We start from the raw sequence: 26,238 nt of genomic DNA, 5'->3' as shown, positions 1-26,238 counted from the left end.
AAAGTGGCCATAAAGATCTATCATCCAAACTAGAACACTAGAAAGAGTATATAACATATGTAAAGTGAGACTATCCCCAAGCAACCTGGGATGTATGATCACTCGACCCACAAAGACTTAAGTGTGATGTGTGTGACTACTTACCATATTTCCCTCCCCTGATTACTGTAGTTGCCAGATCTCTATGGGCTAATTTTAGTCTGGCAACAAAATCAGAGCCAGACATATTTAATTCAGAGTTAGTTCTGTAAAAGGGGAAGAAGGAGGGAGGTAAAAGCAAAGGGCTTAACAAAAAATTCCAGAAGCTCTTTTCAGGCAATGGGAACTTTTAATCTCAATGCACCAGTAAGGTTTGTGGGTTTTTTGTTGTTGTTGTTGTTTTAATATTGATCTGATTGATTCTTATCTGGAACATCCTGGAGTACTTTCCTACTGTTTTTTCATCCACCCCCCACCCCATACGATAACTTTATTTTTTAAAACTGATAGGCAATTACTCATTCACTCAAAACTAATTAAGTGATCCATGTTAATAAATGTCACGTTGAGCCCAAATCATGATTTTTGTAAACCAGAGCAGGAAGTCTTCAACTGTGTTCTAAAAGTTATAAATCAGACTAATCCTTTGAGAAATTATAATGGTTAAAATATACCCAAACAATATTTAACCTATAACTGGTTAAAAATATATACACATAAAAATAAACATACAGAGAGAGAAATCACATTTTCTAATAAATATCATAAAATGAAACTGGAAAATTTATTTTTAAAAACTTTAACATAGATACAAAGCAATTTTCAGAGTCCTCTTAATATCTTGAATGCTGGGACCTGGAAGAAAGCGACTTTAATTAAAGAAGTATACGTTGGTAAATGGCAGCACTTTACACTGGTTTTAAAGAGAACTACTTAAAACAAAAATTTTTATTTTTTATGTTAAATACTCAGTAGATTAATTTTCTAGGGCTGTGGTTGGCAAACTGCGGCTCTCGAGCCACATGCAGCTCTTTGACCCCTTGAGTGTGGCTCTTCCACAAAATACCATGGCCTGGGCGAGTCTATTTTGAAGAAGTGGCATTAGAAGAAGTTTAAGTTTAAAAAATTTGGCTCTCAAAAGAAATTTCAATGGTTGAACTGTTGATATTTGGTTCTGTTGACTGATGAGTTTGCCAACCACTGTTTTAGGGCTTTTACAATTAAAAGTTTGTCATCATTCTAATTTTACCTAAAAATATAGGGTTTTTTTTTCTTAATATAAGTATCCCACCATATGTTCATTCAAGCACGAAATATTTAAAACTTCAAAGGAAAATATATAATTATCTCTTGCAAAATCTGTCTCAATATTTCAGGACAAGTTCCACCCATCTCCCCCTACTTAAATTGTTTCTTGGTTTAGTGATCATCACTCAGATTCCCAAACTGCTGACCTTATAAAGTTGGTCTCTTAGTAAAGGTACTTGAAACTTGGTTTAGAGCAGTGGTTCTCAACCTTCTTAATGCCGCAACCCTTTAATACAGAAGCGGTCCAACTGCTAGCAGGGTTGCCTAAGACCATCGGAAAACACTGTATTTACAATACGATTCATTAACAGTAGCAAAATTACAGTTATGAAGTAGCAAGGAAAATAATTTTATGGTTGGGGTCACACAACATGAGGAACTGCATTAGGAAGGTTAAAAACCACTGGTTTAGAGATTAAACACCCAAACTGCTGATCTCACATGGTCTCTTAGCAAAGGTACTTGACATTCAGGCTATCTAGAAAGTGGCCTATAGATACTTGTTTCATCGACAGACTGTTCCATAAATCCCAGTAGGCACAGAACTATAAAGAACTGTCTGCTAAGTTTCCCCATAAAAACATCAACTAAGATATTTTCTTGTCTTAAGATAAATATTTAAGGAGAAAAAAATTAGTTTCAAATAACTGATTAGAATTAGACCTCTCTGGCTTTTACATTCTCTGAGGACTTCCTTTAGTAACTTAAATATCTACAAATATCTTGTATGATTCCAAGAAAAACAAAAACAGGACTATTTTAGCAAATGTATAAAACAAAATAGTATGCAATGAGAAATTGGTTTCACAGAATAATCAAATGTTTGCTGTTACATTTTTACTAGTTATAAAAATGACTTATCCTTTAGTAAAAGAAAACTTTCTACTTCATTTAACCTAGCCAAATAATTTCTTGTGGCGTATAGTTTAGGCAATGTTTATGTAAAGAAGAGAAGCATATTTAAAAGTAGACCAAATTAAGCATAAATACATGATTCAATGAAATCTATGTCTAAAGCAAAACTGTAATGTAACATAACCACAGGAGAAAAAAATAAGTAAAATCAGATATTCTACAAGAAATAATCATGACGTAAGATACCCAAAAAACCACAAAGTTTTTACTGTTTCTTTACAAATAAAGAGCCTACATCAATAAATGTTCCTCATATATTATTTTTACTGTTGAGTTCTTCTAGAATCAAAGTCCACAATTCATGCTTTTAGTAAATAAAATCTATCACGTCCCCATTTCCTATGCAATTAATAAGCATACTCAGGTAAAAAACTACATAATGGAAATTTGTGGGGGGAAAAACTATATTTGTTTATATAGTTTGTAACAGTATTAACTAAGAATGGGCACTGCAATTCTAAAATGTCTTGGCACTGCATCAAACTAAGCCGGAAGGCCAGAGTAGTTAAAGGGTATAGGAAAAAACAGGACAAATTTAAGACTATGCCCATTTGACTTCATTAGCACAACCTGAACTAATAATGGGGTCCAACTCTGAATGGGTCAATTAATAAATTTAAAATGTCACTGATGAATTATATAAGGCAGGATAAAAGAGACCTATTTTACTATACTCAGTTATTACTCACTTTTTTATATTTGGGAATATGTGAACACCTTTTTTCCTGAATTATAAAGGCTGAGGAAATGTTGTATTGAGGGCAATATGACCCAAAGTACATTTCTTAGCCTTTTAATTGCTCCATCGAGGGCAATTAACCACTACAGAAATTTAATAAGCAGAGGGACTAGTAGTGTGCCATTTACTGGCAGATGATGTCGGGGAGATACATGGAATACCACTACATGCTTACTAGGAAGCAACCAGAAGAATATACGTATGTGCCTTGGGCTCAGAGGGGGGGGGAAAAACCTGCCTTTTACTGCAACAATCTATTGCTGGCATACAGCAGGTTACAAAGAACCTTGCCATAGTAAGAAAAAAAAGCTCTTTAAGATTTAAAAACAAAGTCATGTAGCAGAAAAATGGATGGTTCAGTTCATACAAGCCAGGTCATTTCCACAACTGTCGATAAATGGACACTTAATTCTGAATTACTATATAACTTAGTTTTGTTCCCATCAATGCAATTCAAGATTAAAAACAGAAAGATGGTAGGAAATTATTTAAGTATGGTATTATCTTAATATAAATCCAAAAGTCAGGTTTTACAATTAGAATTGAGAAGAAAAATAAAAATCACTGTTCTCATGATATAACTATAACTCCCTAATTTTAGTTAAAACATAGGTTTAGGCCTATATTCGCTGTATAAGACTACCCCCCACTTCCGAGGCAACACCAGTTCTTTTTTTAATAGACCGCCTCTCTGACTCTGGCCTCTCTGACTCTGGCCAATCTTTTTACTAGAACACAGTGCACTGTGTTCTAGTAAAAAGCCTGCTCAGATTGGCCAGAGTGCACTGTGTTCTAGTAAAAAGCCTGCTCAGATTGGCCAGAGTGCACTGTGTTCTAGTAAAAAGCCTGCTCAGATTGGCCAGAGTGCACTGTGTTCTAGTAAAAAGCCTGCTCAGATTGGCCAGAGTCGGAGAGGCGGTCTATTAAAAAAAGAACTGGTGTTGCCTCGGAAGTGGGGGGTAGTCTTATACAGCGAATATAGACCTAAACCTATGTTTTAACTGTAAAATTAGGGGGTCTTCTTATACACCGGAAAATACGGTACTATTTTTTCCTTTCATAAAATGTGTTTTAATTGATGTCCTTTGGTCAAAACAATACCACTTTCAGGTAGAAGCCCACCAAAAAAACTTTATTTGCTTCAAGCCTTGCTCATACCTGACATCAAAGGAAATCTGCCTAAATAGGATAAAGAGTAGTCAACTCAATATTGGTCAGATTTTGATTATTTGTCTGCTCCACTTTGTTCTTTATCTTGTTTCATTTTTACTTTTTAAAAATATATTCTTATTGATTTCAGAGAGGAAGGGAGATGGATAGAAACATAAATGATGAGAGAATCACTGATGGGCTGTCTCCTGTACTCCCCCTACTGAGGATCGAGCCTGCAACCCAGGCATGTGCCCTTAACTGGAATCGAACCAGAGATCCTTCAGTCCACAGTCTGACACACTGAGCCAAACCAGCCTAAGGCTCATTTCTATTTTTTTAAATAATGCCATATCTCACTTGGAATTTTTTTTTTCATTCAAATTACAACTGAGATTATCTATACCTACTGCCATTGCTCCTCATTTGATATACTTCAGTTAAGCCCCTACCCAGTATGTTCATTCCTCTGTAATCTATGAGACTCATGGCCAGATGTTGCTTACTCATTCTGGTAGGTCTCTTACTCCTGCAAAGACTACCAGCACCTCAAAACAACTTCATAAGTCTGCCTTCTCTTAGTGGGGACTATTTATTAGTTGACTCATTTTCAACAATTTTTCTTTATTAAAAAAGAAGTTTAGTTTCTCTTCTTTAAATAAACTATTTTTAAAAGATGATAAAAAATGAGGCCGAAAGTACATCCTAAATGGACTCAAACTGAATATTTTTTGAAGGTGAAAATAATTCATTATTTTGTTTGCCTTTTCAAATACTAATTATAACAAACTGCCAAAATATAGTATTAGATTTAATAAATGAGTAACTAACTAAATAGATGAAGATTTGCTCAAAATATTTAACTCACTTAAATATATATATTTTTTTACTAAACCATGTCATCTTCTATAGACATAATGAACATATTAAGTTGTATAGATAGTATCATTATATTCAAGAGCCTCTACCTAGGAGGAAGAAAACATGTGAACAGATTATTACAGAAGTTAGGTATAAAGTACTCCGAGAACACCCTATATAATAAAAGGCTAATATGCTAATAGACTGAATGTGGAACAACCAAACAATTGGTGGCTATGACATGCACTGACCACCAGGGGACAGGCAAGAAACATGGTGTCAAGAGCAAGTGGCAGAGCACGAAACATGGGTGGGCTGCAGTGGGATGATGGAGCAGGTGAGCAGGGGTGCCAGACCAAGGTGGGGCACCAGTTGCTGTCATGGGGCGAGCCTCTGGTGGTTACTGAAAATTCTTTGCTCCCGAGTGCCATGGTCCTGCCAGGTGCTCACACCTGCTGCCAGCATTGGAGCCATCACTTGCACCTGCTGCTGGCACTGGCCCTGATTACGGACCCCGTCCTTAGGTGCAAGTGGTGGCTGCTGGCCCCGATTGCCCCTCAGGGCTTTTCCACCTACCCCTGCTCCTGAGCTGCAATCGGGGCCAGCAACCGCCTCTCACACCCACTGCAAGCGCCAGTGCCAGAGCAGCTGCTCACACCCGCTGCTGGCGCTAGTCCCAATTGCTTGGTGCCATTAGCAGGTGCTAGTAGTAGCTGCAGTCCCCAATCACCCTAGAGGGCTTCTCCACCTCCCCCTCTTCTGAGGAGTGATCAGGGCAGCAGTGGCCACTTGCACCGCTGATGGCGCTGGCCCCACTCACACCCACTGCTGGCACTAGCCCCAATCACTCTGCACCATCAGCAGTGTGAGTGAGGCCAGAGCTGGTAGCACATGGGAGCGGGGCTGCAAGCAGAGAGACCAGGGGCTGAGGTAGGAGGGGCCAGGCAGGGGCACAGAGGATGGGCCAAGACCCGGCCCTATGCCCACCGCAGCCTCATGGCCCCTAGTAATAGATAATAGATTCCACAGTGAGCAAATTGTTCATAAGTGATCTATCACTTTGTGATAAGTGGCTACACAGGCTACTTTCATGGGAGAGTATTAAATTCATCCCCTTCAAGATCTCAAAAATTATTGTAATATTTCAAACACTCTTAACTTTTCATTAACTCTCAAAGGCTGAATATACCATGTTTAGCCCCTTTTCATCATTATACGCCAACTATATAGCTTACTATTGTGATTACAGTCTCTAAGACACCACCCAATAACAGAAAAATGCTAGCAGAAAATGTTACTTTGTTCCACTCACACTAATTCTCTCTCTCTCTCTCTCTCTCTCTCTCTCTCTCTCTCTCTCTCTCACACACACACACACACACACACACACACACACACACACACAAAAGGTCCTCTTTTAAAAGTACTAAACCATGTCATCTTCTATAGACCTAATGAACATATTAAGTTGTATAGATAGTATCATTATATCCAAGAACAGTTTATAAAAGAATTAGAAGGGCCACTAGAATATACCTATGTCTAAGGAGATCCAGACAATGGGTTCTATGCTATTAGTTAAGTAGGCAATAAGTTATGTAGAATGGGTCATCTATTAACTTCATATCATTTAAATGTCACAGCATTTCATTGGGTCATGCTGAGAATGTACTGTGATATACTATAAATAAGAAAATAAATATGCCATTTATTAGTATTTCCCCAATAAAAAATCTTTTTAATGTGAACAATCATGATATAGGAACCTTTTAATAATCAGGTATTAAACCAAGCATTTTCTTTATCCACAGAAGACAATGACAAGCTCTACTCTAAATCATAGTATTTAGTAGTTATTTTCACTACTCTAAGTCAGAGTAAAGCAAAATAATTTATTTGAATTGAAAGTAGACTATCCAAGAGTAAGTATCTGAACAGGTAAAAGTCTAAACACAGTTTTTAAAAGTTTAAAATCACCTTTTCCTCCATAATCACTATCAACATACTGCAGTTATTGGCATACTTACCACACTGACTGAATTTTTCTTTTAGTTTCTGCCAAGTCAAGTCAAAAGGCAGCTAGAATGAAAAAAGGTATTAGTAACAGATATACATGGCACAAAATAATTTTAAGTATACTTTATATTTAGTTGCTTACATTTCTGACAAATATCTGGTTGCCTTTGGAGCCTATTCTGTCTCTCATTCCGCTTCCCATGGGACCCGATAAGAATCCTCGATCCATATCGATGCTTCTTTCCAGTATAGCTCCTATACCTGGTCCCATTCTATCAAAGCTGGAGCTCATCCGATCCAGTCCCATCCCCATTCCTCCAGTCACACTGTTCATGCCACCCATTCCACCACCTGGATTTTCAGGAAGGGATGAGAGGATTTGGAAGTTTGGTGTTTTTATTTTAAAATCAGAAGAAGGAAGAGGAAAAAAGAGAAGAGGAGGGAAAGAATCATTTTTGAGAAAGAAAAGAAGAGAAAAATTAATTTATGTAATTAGATAATATGTAAGCATAAAATTATTTTCATACACACAATATAAGAATCTTCCAAGGAACAGAATTTAATTTGGCATACATTTGGTTAGTTGAATGTTAATGGCTAATTGAATTTCTTAATTTTAGCCAGTATATAATACATTATATACATATACTTCTATAAAGTTACTGTATACTGATCATAAAATTTATCAAATACGTTATATAGGTTTTCTACTGTTTACTTTATCCATTATGTTATAGTGTTTATCCTCATTTTTATTTAATAATGCATCAAGCTTAAAAATTGCTAGGCAAAAATAAATGGGGCAAATTCAAATCATTCACCTCCAACACACCAACTGTTACTCTCCTACATAATATTCTTTCCCTAGCTTCCCTTTCACCTCAGTTTCACATACAATTTCTCTTTCTGTATCAATCCAGTTTTCAATAACCATGGAAACACATAACTTTTAATCTCAGTGTTATACAAAACTTGAGGAGGTAGCAACAAAAAAATGAAATCATATCCCTTTAGCCAGAACTTGAGAATTTAGCTCAGAGCACATATGTACTTCATTCTATGTGTTGCATCCTCTTTAAATATCCTAGTCCTACTCATTCTTAAAACTTATCTTTTTCTCATACGTAAAATCCACATACATAGAAATTCTAAAAATTAACATCACCCTCAAGTTGTCTTTCAGTAGATAATAAATATAAAAGTAGCTAAAAAGCATAAACACTGAGGTGAAAACCAGAAGGTAGGGAAGTTATAATACCATTAATAGGAAAATAGCCAAGGCTGAAAGATGATGAAAAGAAGGAATAAAATGAGAAGCAAAGAACAATGGAAATAAGTATCGTCTGTGGACAGGATTTATGAATTCACTCACAGTTCAAATATACTGTGTTTCCCATTTGTGAGATTTTAATCAATTAAAGGAAGTCAATAAACTATGGAGAGCTCAGAGACACAATTCAATAAGCAACAGAGGTAAAAAACTAAGCCTTGTGTTTAGCCTTAAGATAAGGTGTAAAATGTTGTAGTGGAAACAGATGAAGAGATTCAGCACTCCCCAGTGTTTCAACTACTCTTGATTCTACCACAGGAAAGATTTAAGAGGAAAGGAAATATGCATCTCTTTCAACCTTATCCCTCAACTTCCGGAGGTCTCTCTCTAGAAGAGTTTTATGTGGGGAAATTCACCTGTGTCTTCCAAAAGACAAAAAAAGGTGTTCGCAGGTGAAATAAACTAGAAACCAATAGCAGTTGTAGAGAATCAGCAAGGAAACTAAGTTGGTGCAAAGGTAAAAGTTGTTTTTGACACATGGTCAGAGAAATCCCCAGTTGGAAAGGAGATTCTTGAGTTGGCTTATGGTTAACACATACTGTGGTGTTAGTTTAGAAATATCAAATAAGTAAAATTCAAAGTTACTTTAGAAATTTCAGTGATCAAATAGAAAAGGTCAGTAAGTATCAAAGTTTCTCTAAATTATAATAAGACATCAACATATAAAAACAAAGTATTACTATACTACAATAACTACTCTTGCAGTCATTTGCAAGCACACAAATATTACTGAATAAATTCTAGTAAAATTTAAACCTACTTATTCCAGATCCTACTGGACCCATGTTAGAAGCTCCTATTCTTCCTGCAAACCCTCCAATCATTGCACTGCCTAAACAAGGACGGAAAGATAACACACTAATTAATTTAAATAATCATACTTCAAAAGTCCCAAGGTACTATGCTCTCAGAAGATGTACAGTAAAAGTATAGTCTTCTATAAATAGGGTTCAAATGTCTAAGACAGTGAAAAAGAAAGCTAGTACATTAAAATCCATAAAGTATTTTTCTTCTAGCAATAAATTGTGTGAAATATTATAAATTTCCAATTTTTCACACGAAAAGGAGAAACATACTTTGAAAACTATAACCTGGGTAAAGAAAAGACGTATGCAGCCAGCCTACCAAGTCTACCAAAGGAATCTCCAAAGCCTCGATTTATTCCAATATCACCACGTCCAAAATCTCTCTCCATGCTACTAGTCATTGCACCACGGTATAGCTCTGAAAAAATCATGCAACAAATTAGCCCTTTTTCAAGTATATCAATAAACAGTAATCCACTGAAATTATAGTGACAGCAAAAGTGACAAATATAAAAAAGGTCTGTGATTTACCCAACTTACCTCACATGCCACATATATCTCGTTTCACTATGCCTGTCCCTATTACCAAGTGCTCACAAATGCCCTCTGAAGAAATCTATAGTACCCAACCCTAAGTATGGGGGAACATTTTTAAATATTAAGTTAAACAAAATGTAGCATATAAAACCCATTACATACATTTACCTACCTCCCATCCGGCCAACTCCTCCAAATCCTCCCATGCTATTCATTGCTTCCAGACCACCAAACCCAATTCCTATGGAATAAAGATAATTTTGAGATGTGGCTATCAGTTGTATAGCTGAAAGATACATCTGTAAAGTTAAGTCTCACCAGTAAGCTCTTCATCTACCCTACCTTGTGCACATCACCTTCTATATCCCTCACGTATGTACCAGGCTCAATTTTCTGCTATTAGCCTTTAGAAAGTGAGCCAACAATAAATCAAGACTTTTTTCCCTTGGAATTCTCAACACAGTTCCTTGTTTACTAAAAGTGGTGATGGGTACATACAAAAAACAAGTGCTTATACATACCTCCTCCAATTCTATTCATTCCTCCAAAACCTGGACCATCCATTCCCATACCTCAAATAAAATACACAGTATGTACTTCAGTAATCTTATTTTTATGACTGAAGAATGATATAATGTAATACAATAAAATAGATACCACTGGTTTAGACACAATGGAACACTAAGAGAAGCAGCAGGACATAGGTGGGATGGTATAAAGTGCTATGCCACAGCACATGTCTAGTCATGAGTCTTCAAAAAGGCTTCTTTGAATATTTATTAGACAATAAAACAAAATTCTCTGGTCACACTCTTAGAAAATAACTAGGACTAGATGTTTATTGTTTATTTTTGCAGAACAGACAAAAGATAACCCTATCACTGATCCCCCCTCCCTCACCCCTTCCACAAAACAAACACAGAAGTATCACTACAGCAAATTTAGACATCAGGTCAAACTCCGCTACACATGATAGCTAAGGGAGCAATAAGAAGTTAAAGAATAAAAATAATATGTGTTTAAGAGGTTGGAAGGTCTAACAGTAAGGAAGAAAATCTCCATCTGTTTGGATCAAAATGATTAGCATAACTATTCCCACAACTTAAAGTGTAGTTATAGCATCTCAATAAATAAATAAATTAATTAATTAATTAATTAAAAAAAAAATATATATATATATATATATATATATATATATATATATATATATATATATGAATCGGATCACACTTATTAGTCTATCAATTAAAATAGCAGTTCCCAAAGTATGGTCTGGGATCATGGAGGGCCCAATAGGTCAAAACTATTTCACTCATACTAAGATACTATTCGACTGTTTTACTCTCATTCTCATGAGTATAATTTGAAATTTTCCAAAAACCTCGACATGATATATGATAGTGTAACAAACTAAATGCAGAAAACAGCATAGCTGCCTTGCATTAAGCCCAACATTAAAGAGATGTACAAAAAGGTAAAACAATGCCCTCTTCTAATTCTTCTGTGTTGGAAAATATATCTTCCTCAAATGTATATTTATGGCCCTGGCCAGTGTGGCTCAGTTGGCTGGGTGTTGTCCCATGCACCAAGCGGTTGCTGGTTCAACTCCTAGTCAGGGAACATTCCTGGGAAGCGGGCTCAATCCCAGGTAGGGGGCATGGAGGAGGCAGTTGATCAATGTTTCCCTCTAGCATCATGGGTTTTTCCCTCTTTCCCTCTCCCTTTCCCTTATATATTTTAAATATTTTTAAAGTATATTTATGTTAAGATATGGATTTATTATTTTTAAATGAATTGATGTTTTAATTTCTCATATAGTAAATATTAATATAACTATATAATCAAAAGTACTTTGGAGTCCTCAAAAAATTTAAGAGTATAAAAGGGTTCTGAAACCAAAAAGTTTAAAAACCAATCTTCAAAAATAAACTGTAAGTTAGTTCAGGTGAAGAGCTGAATACTACATAAAAAACTACCTACCCAACTAGATATGCAAATTTAAACTGCTTATTATATGGTAGCCGTTCAGCCATTCCACCAATAATGTATATCCATGATATGCAAGGCACTATGTTGAACATTCACCTTCTGCCTTAAAACCATTTCAAAACTCCACAGTGCTAAAAGACCAGCTACAGTACAGCTGGCCTCAGAGAAAACCTCCTGACATTTGCCCATCCTCTTTTATGTTCTCTGCTCCCCAAATGTTTCACCCTTTTTCAAACTGTAGTGACATCCTAAATATCAACTATAGGCTTTAAACATTATTACAAACTAGTAGATGTAAGTTTTATGACCTAGCAAATGCATAATTTAAAAAGAAATAAAGCTAAAGTACTTACCAGTTGGACCTAAATTTCCCATTACACCACCTATGTTCAACTGGCTGGCACTAATAGGCTGTCCACCTGGGCCAAGTCCCATTCCAATGCCTCCAAGACCACCTGAAACACAAATATAAGAATATTATCAATCCATCTATGATTATTTGGTTGGTACTACATTTTTTTTAAAGAGCTATATGCCTGTAAATTTAAATGTAGTATCCCTAAAACTTGTAAATAAGACCAATGGTTCTTGTTTTCACTGGAATGCAGCACTGAATCCTCACTACAGTACTATCTATAATAATAAAAGGGTAATATGCAAATTGACCAAATGGCCAAAAAGAATGACTGTCCAGATGACACACACTAGAGCCAGGCCAGCCAAGGTGGTGCAACATGATTGGGGGGAGCGGGGGTGCCATTGTCCCACATCACCCCACAAAGGCAGGCCCAAGCTATCTGGCCAGCAATGCTGTGGCAGGTGGCTGGGGCCTCCCCCTGAGGGGGCGATGGATTGTGGGGCTCCCGGACTGTGAGAGGGCGCAGGCCAGGCTGAGAGACCCTCTCCTCCCGAGTGCACTAATTTTGTTCACCAGGCCAGCCTCTAATGAGAGGTATTTTAGGAAGCAGTGTAACTCATACCCCAATTAAAGGCATATGGAAAAGGAATAATAAAATATCAAGAGGATTTTGAATATTGTATCACCTTATATGTGGCATACATATCTAAAAATGAGACTTTCTCAAATTTGTAGAACCACTTAAGATCTAAGAATTCCTTTTTAAATGCCCCAACTAAAAATTATCATGAAAATATTGAATAAAGAAAATGTTTTATTACCTACTTTAATCTTTGACATAAATACATATTTATATTTACACTAGAAAACTGGTTAATGAAATTCATACAAGGGTAGGGTACCTAAGCCTGGCTGGCGATCAGGGCCTACCAGCTGCCAGCCAGGGCCTCCCTTTATTTTGCATCGCCCCCTGATGGTCAGCGCACATCATAATGAGCGATCTAACTCCCAGTTTCCCAGTCGAAGGCCAGAGGGGATACTTTGAATATTAGCCTTATATATAAACTACAGGCCCGGGGACGGGCAGGAGGGGTGTCCCTCAGCCCAGCTTGCACCCTCTCCAATCTGGGACCCTTCAAGGGATGTCCGACACACAATCCAGGACTGCTGGCTCCCAACTGCTCGCCTGCCTGCCTTCATGATTGCCCCTAACCGCTTCTGCCTGCCAGCCTGATCTCCCCCTAACCACTCCAATGCCAGCCTGTTTGCCCCTAACTTCCCTCCTCTGTTGGCCTGGTCACCCCTAAATGCCCTCCCCTGCAGGGTTGATCACCCCCAACTGCCTTCCCTTGCAGGCCTGTTGCCTCCTACCTGCCATCCCTTGCTGGCCATCTTGTGTCCACATGGGGGCAGGATCTTTGACCACATGGGGGTAGCCATATTGTGTATTGGAGTGATGGTCAATCTGCACACTACTCTTTGATTAGATAGGATAGAGGCCTGTTGAACAGTTTGGGGCCAGCTGGTTTGCCCTGAAGGGTGTCCCAGATCAGGGTAGGGGTTCCCTTGGGAAGTGGGTTAGCCTGAGCAAGAGGCCTGTGGTGGTTTGCAGGCCAGTCATGCCCCCTGGCAACCTAAGCAGAGGCCCTGGTATCTGGAATTTATTTATCTTCTACAATTGAAACTTTGTAGTCTGGAGCAGAGCCAAGCCTCATGCTCACTTGGTGGCGGTAGCCATTTCTGTTGGGGTTCATGTATCTTCTATAATTGAAACTGTAGCCTGGAGTGGAGGCCTGGGCTGGTCAGGGTGTTCGGAAAGTTTTGCCTCTTCCATTGCCGGGGGCAACCCTAGCCTCCTGCTCTTTCCAGCTCTGTGGCTGCCCCCATTTCTGTTTGGATTTGTTTACCTTCTATCTATGTTGTATCCTTGAATGGAGGCTTAGGCAAGGGCAGGTGGAAAGCTTGGCTTCTTCCATTGCTAATCTTCCTTCCTGCTCTCTGTGGCCATAGCCATCTTGATTGGGTTTATTTGCATTCTCGCTCTGATTGGCTGGTGGGTGTGGCTTGTGGGTGTAGCAGAGGTATGGTCAATTTGCACATTGCTCTTTTATTAGGTAGGATGGTACTTGTGTTTTCACATCTATTAATACTATCCATAAATGAGGAAATTTTTGAGACCTTAGTTTACTTCCACAATACCAGTTAGCTATGGGACTAAGACTAGAGTTTAAGTTTTCTGTTCCTAAATCCAATATTCTTTTTACTACTTTTTTTCAAAGAAAATAATTAAAGATAGAAGCAATTAATATTTAAATAGGAACTGTTTTATTCTATCTTTTTTGTTGTTAATCCTCACCCGAGGATATTTTTCCATTGACTTTTTTTACGGAGAGTAGAAGAGAGAGGGAAAGACAGAGAGAAATATTGATGTGAGAGAATCACACCAATCAATTGCCTGCTGCTAATGAGAAGCCTACAACCTAGGTATGAGTCCCTGACCATATTCAAGTCCAGTACCCTTTGGTCCTCAGGCCGACACTCTATTCACTGAGTCAAAGTGGCTAGAGCTATTTTATTCTACTTTTAAATTTCTTGCTAGCTAATGTAGCAATTAGGGGCTAAGAAAACCACATACTTTTTTTTAAAAGGTAGAGTACAGAAGCATGTGCTAAATTGGAAAGATCAATGTGACCTGGTCAAGAAAATCCTTTTTCAGCTTAGTCTCTTAAAATGGTCCAATTGAAAGCAACAGCACATCCCAAGGATCGGGCCTAAACCAGCAGTCGAATGTCCTTCTCACAATCTGGGACCACTGGCTCCTAACTGCCGACCTGCCTGCCTGCTTGATTGCCCCAACTACCCCTCCTGCTGGCCTGGCCACTCCCAACTGCCCCCTGGTGCCGGCATGGTCATCCCACACAGCCTGCTGGCTTGGTTGTTTGGTCGCCCCTCACTAACCCCCCCAGCCAGCCTAGTCACCCCAGGCAGCCTCTCCAGTCATCCGTTTGGTTGCAATGGTCACTTAGGTTTTTATTATTACAGATTAACTTATACAATACTGATGCCAATCCCATGAAATAGGTACTATTATTATCCTCATTTTATAGATGCTGTATTGAGACACATGTTAAGTATAGTACATTGTGGTTTTATAATTCTTTGGAAAACATTTTGATAATACTGATCAATGAGTACACTTTGAGAACCTATAAATCTACTTTGGGATATTTATCTTAAGGAAATAACCAAAAATATACCAAAGATTTGTATACAAAAGTGCATGAATTACTCTATTTAGGGAAAAAAGTTAGAACACCTAAATATATCTAACAGTGAAATAGTTATGAAGCATCCATATAATAGCCTATTATACATCTGATAAAAAATATTTGGGAAGAATTTTCAACATGGGATAATATTTATACTTTGTTAAACAAAACAAAAAATACAAAATTATTATATGGTAATTATCAACTATGTAAAAAATACACATAGAAGGAAAGACTAAAAAAGAATACCAAACAATGTAATAATGGAGGTTGCTTGTGGGTGGTAAAATTATAAAGAGGATTTATCCCCACTCATGTATACTAACTAATCAAATCTTTTAGTATATATTATTTTTACAATGAGGAAAAGCTACCAAAGAGAGAAAAAAATGGCAAATATTTATCTTCTCAGTCTTCCTAATCAATCATGCCAAACTATCTCCATAGTTCTAAACTAACTCCAAACTTTGGGCAGCTTGGAATATAGGTATGAAAAAACACACACAATTCTGCTTAGCACATAATGAAATTAAAAAACAATAGCCTGTATTGTTTCTAATGGCTTTTACTTACGAGGTAATTGCGGTGTTTTACTGTCATGTGAACGATAGTCTTCATGAGGGACAGACTTGTCATCCTATTTGCAAAAACAATAATTATAAGGTTACTATATAACGAAAATGATCTGTAACATATAGGATAGCAGATAAAAGATTTGAAAAATTTGGAGAGATGTATAGGAACTCACCATTTTCACATGCATAGGTCTATCAAACAAAAACTGCCCATTGAACATAGCTGTTGGTTCAGTTAAGGAAAGCCAGTTAAGACAACTATTAAAATTATACTTGAATACAAACACATTTTTAATAATCCTATTGAATCAGACTATCTTTAATATTTTACTTATTTGTATTAGTCTCTTCCATATACTCAAAAATTTCAATTCTTTGTTTTATAGTTTGATTTTATATATAAAATATAATATTTTAATTCAACCATTGAAAAAAAGAAAACAAGTCTTCATTTAAAGCAACTGTATTAATTTAAAAAAGATTGCATAACTGACAAGAGCATGTATACATAGTTAATTGTGGCAAGAAGAAAAAGTAGAAAAAGATTCATACCAGGCCTGTACAATATGGCTAATTCAAGTTTTAAGAGTGACTTTAGTACTTGGACATAGAAAAGGTTTTGCTTACTGGAGACTAAAGTCTAATACATATTTCTAAACCAGGAAACCTTAAATTCCAGGACTCCGAAAAAAATGGTATTAAGCTTCTTCAACCTTATTACATAATCCTAACATGTAAATTAGGATACAAATTGCTTGAACTGCTTCAATTGCTTGTTCAAAAGTGACTGTGCCCATTCCTCTGCTCTTGCCATCTTTGTCTTCTTTAATATCTGCCCGCTTTACAGTTCCAGCTATGCTGAACACTTCCTTTAGCTTCTTCCAACCAACTTTGAAGTCAAGCTTAATATAAAATCATATAAAGTTACGTACCTAATAAACCCCTCCCCATTTATAAATAATAAACAAATATTTTCTAAACTCTCAAAACTATAAAGAACTATAATTCTTCTTAAACAGTATGTCAACAATATTCAAATAAAAAGATCTTCAGTTGTTTAAAATTAGGTAAGCTACATCTATGTTGTTCCTTCGCCTTAATTTTTTTAAATTCCAAAAATAGTCTCTCACCTACTCAATCCTGTTTTGTACATGTGAAATTTGCACACCTATTTTTACTGAAAGAAATTCGGATTTTGGAAAGTATTGTTGATCACTGACTTTCAAAAGCTTAGAACAAATGACAAACCAACTACAACATGCACATTCACAGACATCAAATATTACAACTAAAGAAATCCATTTACCAATAAAAACAAAAGTCACATAAAAATAAAAGAATTGCTAAGTGTTTATATTTTCCAAGAACTGCTAAATGTTTATCAATTCCACAGTTCTCTTTTTTAAAGTTCTAAACACTTGTATATATACTCTCTCTCTATATATATAATTTAATTAGGTTTCAGCTTATAATAATTATGTTTGGCTTACTTCAGTTAAAAATAAAATGTTCTATAAAGCTATAACCCATTCATCTAAATAAATAATCTCATAATTAGAACTATATCTGAATGATAAAATTTTAGACTAAAGCTTCAACTTACATTAGCAACAAAAATTGTGGAACCAAGTCTACCAGCCTGCAAATTACTGATAACCTCAGGAGGAATGTTTGGATTATTCAGAATGGAAGGTGGTAAATTCATCAACCCCGATCCCATATCGGGTACATGTCCTCCTGGAAATGATCCTCCTGTTCGTTGCAATGCCCTACGAGCATTTTCTCCATCAGGATCCTATAACACACATTGAATGTTAAGTACCACTAGATACATCAGAAACTCTACACAATTAAAACAACAACTTCAAATTCTACAGTAGCTATCCCATCTGGGTTAAATTACTGGCTCTCTTAAAGAGTAAGCTTTTTTCTTATCCAGAAAATTCAGTCCCATAAAAACCTGTAGACAGATAAAAGATTATAGTCTCCAGGAATATAAATTAAATACCTCTTTCCAATCACTAAAGTCACTTAAGAACTTGAAATTAGTTTAATTTTGCCCTTGTACTAGTGTGAAAATATAGGACACATACACATAACTCAAAGAAGAACAAAATACTTACTGTAATTCTTTTCTTTCCCAAATGACCAATGCAAAGACAAACTGAGACTAATTCAAAGCTTTACAGAGCAGAGTGGTATAAAACCCAGGAATATTGGGATAGAGAGGAATTATGATAATGTGCAAATTTCACTCCTGAACAAGCAAACTGTAATTATCCACCTTCCAACCTCTTTCCCTCCTCAACATGATTATGATATAAGGCGGGGAAAAGGGGATAAAGAAAGGCTAAGTGTCTCAATGAAGAATGACAGTGAGCAATGGTTTTTTTACTTAATTAACTTTATAGGAGAAATATTCTACCTTTAAATCAAAGAAGTTAAACATACTTCTCACTCATCTCACTAAATGAAAAGCAAAAAATAAAAATAAAAACACCTAAACACAATAACAGGCTATTTCATCTGCAATACCAAATGATTATGATATATGTAAGCATCAACTCTACTCTGCTGGCCTGTCTGGGAATACTAAAAGAAAGTTTGGTGACTTTAAAACATTCTCTAGGTAATAAATTCTCTAGGGAGGCTGGGAGAATAGAAGGTGAAAAAGTGAATGCAAGAATAAATGTATTCTGGCTTCCAATATTTGTTTCATCATGAAGAATAAAAAGAAATACAGAAGTAAAGAAATAAGTGTTTTTAGAGAATGCTATAAAATATAATAATAAATGTTTCAGGTCTAAGGTTTCAAAATCTTGCACAAACACAAAATTTAAGATTTTGGTTACCTATGAAGGAGAACACAGTAGACTAAATGCTTCATGAACTATTAAGATAGGTTGTTTGTCCTTAACATTAATAAAGTATATTACTAGGTTTTGATTTGCCTTTATATACATAACATATATAAACATATATATATATATAAAACATATATACAATACAATTTATATAACACAAATTATATATAACATAGTTTTTATTCCTCCTTTTCCTTTGGATGTCAACATGCTAGTTATTGTTTGCTATTGCCAAAAAAAAATAAAAATCCAATAGTAAGTTTATAACTGTTACAAACCCCCAATGAATTACATGAAGTGAAATTCTATAAATGAATCCTAGAAATAAACTTTTCCTTAGACTCTCACTAGTAGTTCTCAGCACTGACATAACACCCGTTGGAAAATCAGTTATTCCCAGAAACAGGACCTTTAGCGATATTAATCCAAAAAGTTAACTGAATAAAGAACATCTCATCATTTAATTAGGCCAAACTATACCATTTATTCCTCTTAGAAAGGTTTAAAATAAAAATATGCTTTATTGGCATAGATCACATAATTATATTTTAGGGTCTCTGAAATATTATTGAGGATCTACAATTTGCTAAAACTTAAAAGAAGACAAACTATATGGACCTGGCCTTTAGTATCCAATAAACTTTGTTTCCAATTAAAAAGAAAAACACTAAGAATCTAGAATACTTGTCTTTGGAGAACAAAAAACACCATAAAACAGTAAATCATAATTCTCAAAATAATAATGACCCAAAGAAAGGTTATTCTACAAATGTCACCCTTATGGGAAATTATTTAGGATATCAACACATTTCTGGAACACTGGTCCTGGCTTACACATAAAAAACACTAAATAAATGGTTGACACAGACCATAACAGTCTAAACTCTCTCTACCATTCTCCACTTCCCAGCCAGAGAAAAAAAATAACCCAGGTTCAAACTGGATTAGAGGAATTCAGAGGCTAACTTCAATAAAGGGATTTGGGATATTTGTATATGTTGGTAGCATGCTTTTTCATTTTAAGCTATAGCAGGCACTAATTATCCATAGTTTTGCTTTTCTTGGCTTTAGTTACCCACAGTCAGCATAATCAGAAAATATTAAATGAAAAATTCAGAAATAAACAATTCATGTTTTAAATGGTGTGCTATCCTGAGTAGCAAGATAAAATCTTGTGCTGTCTCACACTATCCTGCCTAGAACACGAATCCGACTGTTGTCTAGCATCTTCCACACTATACACACTACCTCCACCCTTTAGTCACTTAAATGCCACCTCAGTTATCAGATCAACTATCATGCTATCACAGAATTTGTGTTCAAGTGACCCTTATCCTAATATATAAAAAGCCAGGGGCCATCATGCCTGAAACAATGGGACAGATGACCGAACACATCTGTGTGGGGCAACCCGGCCAGCAGGGGGGTTAGCGAGGGATGACCAAATGACTGAATAGCAGGCTGCATGGGCGACCAGGCTGAAGAGGCGGCGGCGCCATTGGGAGTGACCTGGCTGGTAGAGGGCAATGTGAGGAGACCATGCTGGCAGAGAATGGTAGTTTGGGGTGACCAGGCCAGCAAGGGGGTGGGCAGTAAGGGCGACAAGGCTGGTGTTGGGGGGGGGGGGGGATGGCGGCAGTTAGGGATGACTAGGCTAGCGGAGGGAGTTGGGGGCTAGCAGGCCAGCCTAAACTGGTAGTCGGACATCCCAAGGGGTCCTATATTGGAGAGGGTGCAGACTGGGCTGAAGGGGACCCCCCCCCCCCCGGCACAAATTTCATGCACCGGGCCTCTAGTTTTACTTAATAATGGTCCTAAAATGCAAGAGTAGTGACGCTGGCAATTCAAATATGCCAAAGGGAAGTTGCAGAGCTTCCTTTAAGTGAAAAGGTATGTATGGATAAAAAAAAATTTTTTAAAGAGTATATATAGGGTTCAGTACTATCGTGGTTTCAGATATCCACCAGGGGTCTTGGAATGTATCTCTTTATTGACAAGGAAGAATGGAACTACTGCATTATCAACATATACTCAGAAATAAGAGAACAATGACCAGTAACATCCCCACCTTGGACAGGAATAACATTAATTACTAGAGGCCCGGTGCACAAAATTTGTGCACAGGGGCAGGGGGGGGGGTGTATCCCTCAGCCCAGCTTGCACCCTCTCCAATCTGGACCCCTCAAATGAGGGGTCAGTTGGACATCCCTCTCACAATCCAAGACTGCTAGCTAGCTCCCAAGTGCTTGCCTGCCTGCCTTGCTGATTTCCCCTAACTGCTTCTGCCTGCCAGCCTGATCTCCCCCTAACCACTCCAATGCCAGCCTGATTGATGTCTAACTGCTCCCCTGCCAACCTGTTTGCCCCCAACTTCCCTCCTCTGCTGGCCTGGTCACTCCTAACTGCCTTCTGCTGCAGGGTTGATCATCTCCAACTGCCCTCCCTTGCAGGTCTGGTCCCTACCAACTGCCCTCCCCTGCTGGCAATCTTGTATCCACATGGGGGCAGGATCTTTGACCACATGGGGGCAGCTATCTTGATCTTGTGTGTTGGCATGATGGTCAATCTGCATATTATTCTTTTATTAGACAGGATAGAAGGCTGGTGCACGAGTGGGGACCAGCTGGTTTGCCTTGAAGGGTGTCCCGGATTAGGGTGGGGTTCTCTTGGGGCATGGAGTGGCCTGGGCAAGGGGCCTGTGGTTGTAGTAATTTGCAGGCCAGCCACGCCCTCTGGCAACCCAAGCAGAGGCCCTGGTATCTGGAATTTATTTACCTTCTACAATTGAAACTTTGTAGCCTGGAACAGAGCCAAGCCCCCTGCTCACAGCCATTTCTCTTTGGATTTGTTTACCTTCTATAATTGAAACTTTGTATCCTTGAGTGAAGGCCTGGGCCCCCCCAGGGTGTGTGGAAAGCTTGGCTTCCTCAGTTGCCAGAGAAACCCATGCCTCCCTTCTGGTAGCCATCTTGGTAGGTTTTATTTGCATACTTGCTCTAATTGGCTGGTGGACATGACTGGTGGGCGTGGCTTGTGGGTGTAGTGGAGTGATGGGTAATTTGTATATTACTCTTTTATTAGGTAGGATTATTACAGCTAAGATTTATTATATAGTTACAATATTTTGAGCACTATACTAACATTATTAAATGTTGTGTGTGTGTGTACATATATATATATATATACCTGATGCCTTATAACACTATTAATAGGTTTTAGTATTATTTCCATTTTAGAGATAGGAAATATATAGGTTTATCATGTATCTCATTTAATCCTCATAAAACCCCTATTACGTAAGTATTATCTGTACTACTATTGTAATTACTAAGGCTTAGAGAATAAGTAACATGCCTACTCACATAGCTAAAAGGTGATAGAGCTGGGACTCAAATCACTACTAGAGTAAATTAAAATTGTAACTGATAGTACGGCTCTATTACCAATGAAAACATCCGTAATACTGGAAACTCTTCATGGTCTCAAAGTTATATACTCTATCCTTTTTTAATACAGACTTTAGCAAAGATATCCTATATAATAAAGAGGTAATATGCAAATTGACCATCACCCCAACATATGGACACAGATGGCTGCCACAAGATGGCTGGCAGGGAGGGCAATTGGGGGCGATCAGGCCAGCAGGGAAGGCAGTTGGGAGGGACCAGGCCTGCAGGAGAGGGCAGTTGGGAGGGACTAGGCCTGAGGGCAGTTGGGGGCAACCAGGCCAGCACAGGAGAGCAGTTAGGAGTGAACGGGCTGGCAGGGGAGGACAATAAGAATAAGAAGGGGTAAGGCCTGTAGGGGAGGGCAGATGTGGGGGACCAGGCCTGCAGGGGAGGATAGTTAGGGGTGACCAGGCCAGCAGGGTAGGACAGTTGGGGGCAACCAGGCTGGCAGGGGAGGGCAGTTAGGGATAACAAGACCTGCAGGGGAGGGCAGTTGGGGGTGACCAGGCCAGCAGAGGACAGCAGTTAGGGAGTCAATCAGGCTGGTAGAAGAGTGGTTAGGAGTTGATCAGTCTGGCAAGCAGAAACAGTAAGAAGCAACCAGACAGGCAGGCAGATGAGTGGTTGGGAGCCAGCAGACCTGGATTGTGAGAAGGATGTCAGACTGACCATTTAGGCCTGTGGGATCGGGCCTAAACGGGCAGTTTGACATCTCTTGAGGGGTCCCAGAATGGAGAGGGTGCAGGCTGGACTGAGGGACACAGCACCCCCATGTACAAGTTTCACGCACCAGGCCTCTAGTGTATATATAACTGGTCTGGATTGTGATCAAACTATTCAGATAAGATTAACAATGTGAACTAAAGGAAGATAAGAATATGACTGCTATTCAAGCTACTTATTTTTAAGGTCAATTATACTTAACAATAAATAGTTTTTTAATATACGTTCTGATCATTCTTTTATCAATTTATTTATATTCCAACAATTCCACACAAAGGGAACATCTACATTTTAGGGAGTTCCACGTTCCAGTTATAAATTTCACTAATAGACATAACTTCAAAAAAATTTTAATCTGATATAATTTCATATTAATTTTATTAAAAGTTAATATCAATTTTATTCAAATCCATAAGGTGTTTGCATTATTAAGCAAACTCGATTACCAACTATAAGAATCCTAATATATACAAACCCTGGATCTATCACATCCACAATGACCAGAGGCTTGACTGTTCATTAGGCTGTGCACACAGCACGTCAGCAGGCTGAACTGCTGGCCTTTCATTTCAGAGAGAGAGGCATGGCTGATCAGCAGTGGCAGTAGCTGCTGGTGAGGCCAGGAAAGTGATGCAAGACCCTGTTTCTCTCTCCCTCGTCAGCAGCCAAGACTCTCTCTCTCTCCCCCAGAGGTCAGCAGTTCAGCTGCTTGCTGGTAGCCTGAGGTGGCTGCTGAACAGCCCTGCTGCTATGATCAGGCCCCATGATAGGCCTGGAGATGCTGACTGGCATAGAAATCAACCAATCAGAACCAAATCTGGGTGAATTGCAAGAAGCCAATGGCTGCCTAGGAGGTGGAGCTTTTGATGCTGACTGGCATACAAACCAACCAATGAGAACCAAATCTGAGTGAATTATGAGAAGCCAATGGCTACCTAGGAGGTGGGGTTTTTGACGCTGACTGGCATAGAAACTGACCAATCAGAACCTAATCTGGGTGAACTGCAAAGGCAGAGCCTAAGGTAGGGGCTGAGGAAGGGTTTTAAGGGAAACAGCTATTTTGTGTAAGGTGTAAGAAAATGATTCCATTTAATGACTGGTTTGGCAATATAATGCATATGGCTATTAGTCCAGATATAGGTTTATGTTTTTGTCTGCCAAGAGCATTTTCTCCTCTTGAAAAAGACTCTTCCCCTCTTCCATTTAAGCAATCCTATCCTATATAATCTATCTATACTAGTAAAAGGGTAATATGCTAATTAGACCAGGTTGACCAGCAATCTTCCAGATATCTGACTTCCTTCTGGACAAAGCCATAACAGTGGGAACCGAGGCAGAGGCCATTAGGGGCGATCAGGTTGGCAGGGGAGGGTAGTTAGGGGTGATCAGGAAAGCAGGCAGAGGCAGTTAGGGGTGATCAGACAGGCACGGGGGAAGGTAGGGGCAATCAGGCCAGCAGGCAGAGGGGTTAGGGGAGATCAGGCAATCAGACAGAAGGGTTAGGGGTGATCAGGGAGGCAGGCAGGTAGGCAAGTAGTTAGGAGCCAGTCATTCCAGATTGCAAGAGGGATGTCCCAGATTGGAGAGGGTGCAGGCCATGCTGAGGAACCCCCTCCATGCACAAATTTTATGCACCAGGCCTCTAGTATCAACTATATTTTTCAAGTTAAGCAACACAATTTAAAAATTGAAAATGTATACATCAATAAAATCGTGACATCTTTAACATTATTTTAAAGAATAGTTTATTGATTCTTAGAGAGAAAAAGGAGAGAAACATCAATATGAAAGTGCAACATCAATCAACTGCTTCTTACATACCCTCTACCAGGGGAATGAAGCCCGTAACCGGAGCATGTGCCCATGACTGAGAATAAAACTGGCTACCTCCTGGTGCACAGGGCAATGCCCAACCGAGCCACACTGGCCATAGTTTGGGTCCTGAAATTTATTTAAATAATGTACCTCTGCTTATAATAATTTGGAACAAATCATATATATAGGATAACTGCTTGAAGTCAAATAGAAAATCATGTATAAGCAAAATTATCACCAATAAATAATGCTTTAATGAACATCTATGCTAAAACAAAAAATATGTACTCAGACAAAAATCCAAAGGAAATATGTCCTTATATTCAAATGTTTAAATTATTCCAATTATAAGAACTCTTACCTCTTTAATATTCAGGGGTCTTCCGCTAAGATCATATTTGTTCATGGTTTCTAGTGCTTTCTTTACAAATTCTTCATCTTTAAATTCAACCACACTTAATTGAGAAAAAATTGGGAGGAAATTTTTATGTACTAAGGTTATTTTTTTTTTTTTTACAATCAGAAGTTTAAATTTGACTTAAGATACTTAAAAAAAAAAATTCTTACCCACAACCCTATATCCAGGAAGATTTGTCAATATATGCAAAAGAGAAAAAGGTTTCATCAGTAGACGAAGTTAATGGTAGAGTCTAACATGTAAGTCATTAAAAGCAATCAGTTAATAGTCACTTTTTTCTTTTATACCTCCAGAACATAAAAGGCAGTGACCACAATGTTTCTATAATTTTATATCTATTTAAGATAGTAGGATCTAGCATAATAAGCTTAGAACACATTTTAGATGACTCTTCTTTATGTTTAAACTAATATAATGTAATTGCACTAATTCAATCAAAAGTAATTCAAACAAATAATTGAAAACTCCAATATACCTGTCCTTACCATAGTTAGAAATAGTTTAAAGCTATTTTGCACACAAATAGTTTTAAATGTATATTTTTCAATTTTATAAAAAAATCAAATTAGGAAATATTAATCTCACTTTTAACAAAGTTCTCAAACTGGCTGCATACAACTTAACAGCATCCAGTCCCAAGAAGGCAAAAAAAAAAAAAAAAATCACCTATGTTAAAGAAACAAATTTGTAGTATCATTTTTAAAAATAATTCCTAGTCATTATTACTGTTCAAAGTGACAATGGATATAATGACCAAGTTTTTGTTTTGCGCATCCAATTGTTTTTTGCTAATAAAATTAAATACTGTTAAGAACTTTCCATTTTTCAGCATATTCTTTTCTTGCTGCTAAAAATCAAAATTGGCTATCACCCAAACCCTTCTATGTCAATTTAAATCATCAATGTCATAAATATCAATTGGTCAGAGCACTGCCTCTTATGTAGTCCTGTAGGCTACAAATTAGGTTTTTTTCAATATAAATTCCAAATATACATTCTGAATCAGCACCTTTAAGTTATAGGCCTCTCATAGGACTTTAAGGAAATATTATCAATTCAGTGACTTTTGAAATATCCTTGAAGACAACAAAACACAACAAAAAAAAATCCTATATTAAAATCTATTGTCTAAGAAGAA

At 37.6% G+C, this 26,238-nt stretch overlaps 1 protein-coding gene across 7 annotated transcripts in view; it reads right to left on the bottom strand.

Annotated features, from left to right (window-relative positions):
* MYEF2 (myelin expression factor 2) overlaps positions 1-26,238 on the bottom strand; it is a 42,789-nt gene that overhangs the window by 8,954 nt on the left and 7,597 nt on the right. The window contains exons 4-16 of one of the 7 annotated variants that reach the window (XM_036442960.2): positions 25,250-25,257; positions 25,044-25,137; positions 17,435-17,626; positions 16,580-16,733; positions 16,005-16,054; positions 15,830-15,893; positions 11,983-12,084; positions 10,162-10,212; positions 9,813-9,881; positions 9,423-9,521; positions 9,058-9,129; positions 7,110-7,318; positions 6,979-7,030 (exon numbers count right to left, since the gene is read on the bottom strand). In XM_036442960.2, coding sequence (XP_036298853.1) covers positions 6,979-7,030; positions 7,110-7,318; positions 9,058-9,129; positions 9,423-9,521; positions 9,813-9,881; positions 10,162-10,212; positions 11,983-12,084; positions 15,830-15,893; positions 16,005-16,054; positions 16,580-16,733; positions 17,435-17,626; positions 25,044-25,137; positions 25,250-25,257 — 1,216 coding nt within the window. The remainder of the gene's footprint in view (positions 1-6,978; positions 7,031-7,109; positions 7,319-9,057; positions 9,130-9,422; positions 9,522-9,812; positions 9,882-10,161; positions 10,213-11,982; positions 12,085-15,829; positions 15,894-16,004; positions 16,055-16,579; positions 16,734-17,434; positions 17,627-25,043; positions 25,138-25,249; positions 25,258-26,238) is intronic. The other 6 variants (XM_036442977.2, XM_036442968.2, XM_036442999.2 and 3 more) reach the window with 6 other exon arrangements.

This window comes from Pipistrellus kuhlii, unplaced genomic scaffold (assembly GCF_014108245.1).
Source record: "Pipistrellus kuhlii isolate mPipKuh1 unplaced genomic scaffold, mPipKuh1.p scaffold_m20_p_1, whole genome shotgun sequence".
In the NCBI taxonomy this organism is placed as follows: domain Eukaryota; kingdom Metazoa; phylum Chordata; class Mammalia; order Chiroptera; family Vespertilionidae; genus Pipistrellus; species Pipistrellus kuhlii.
This window is presented reverse-complemented; position numbering and strand designations above follow the sequence as displayed.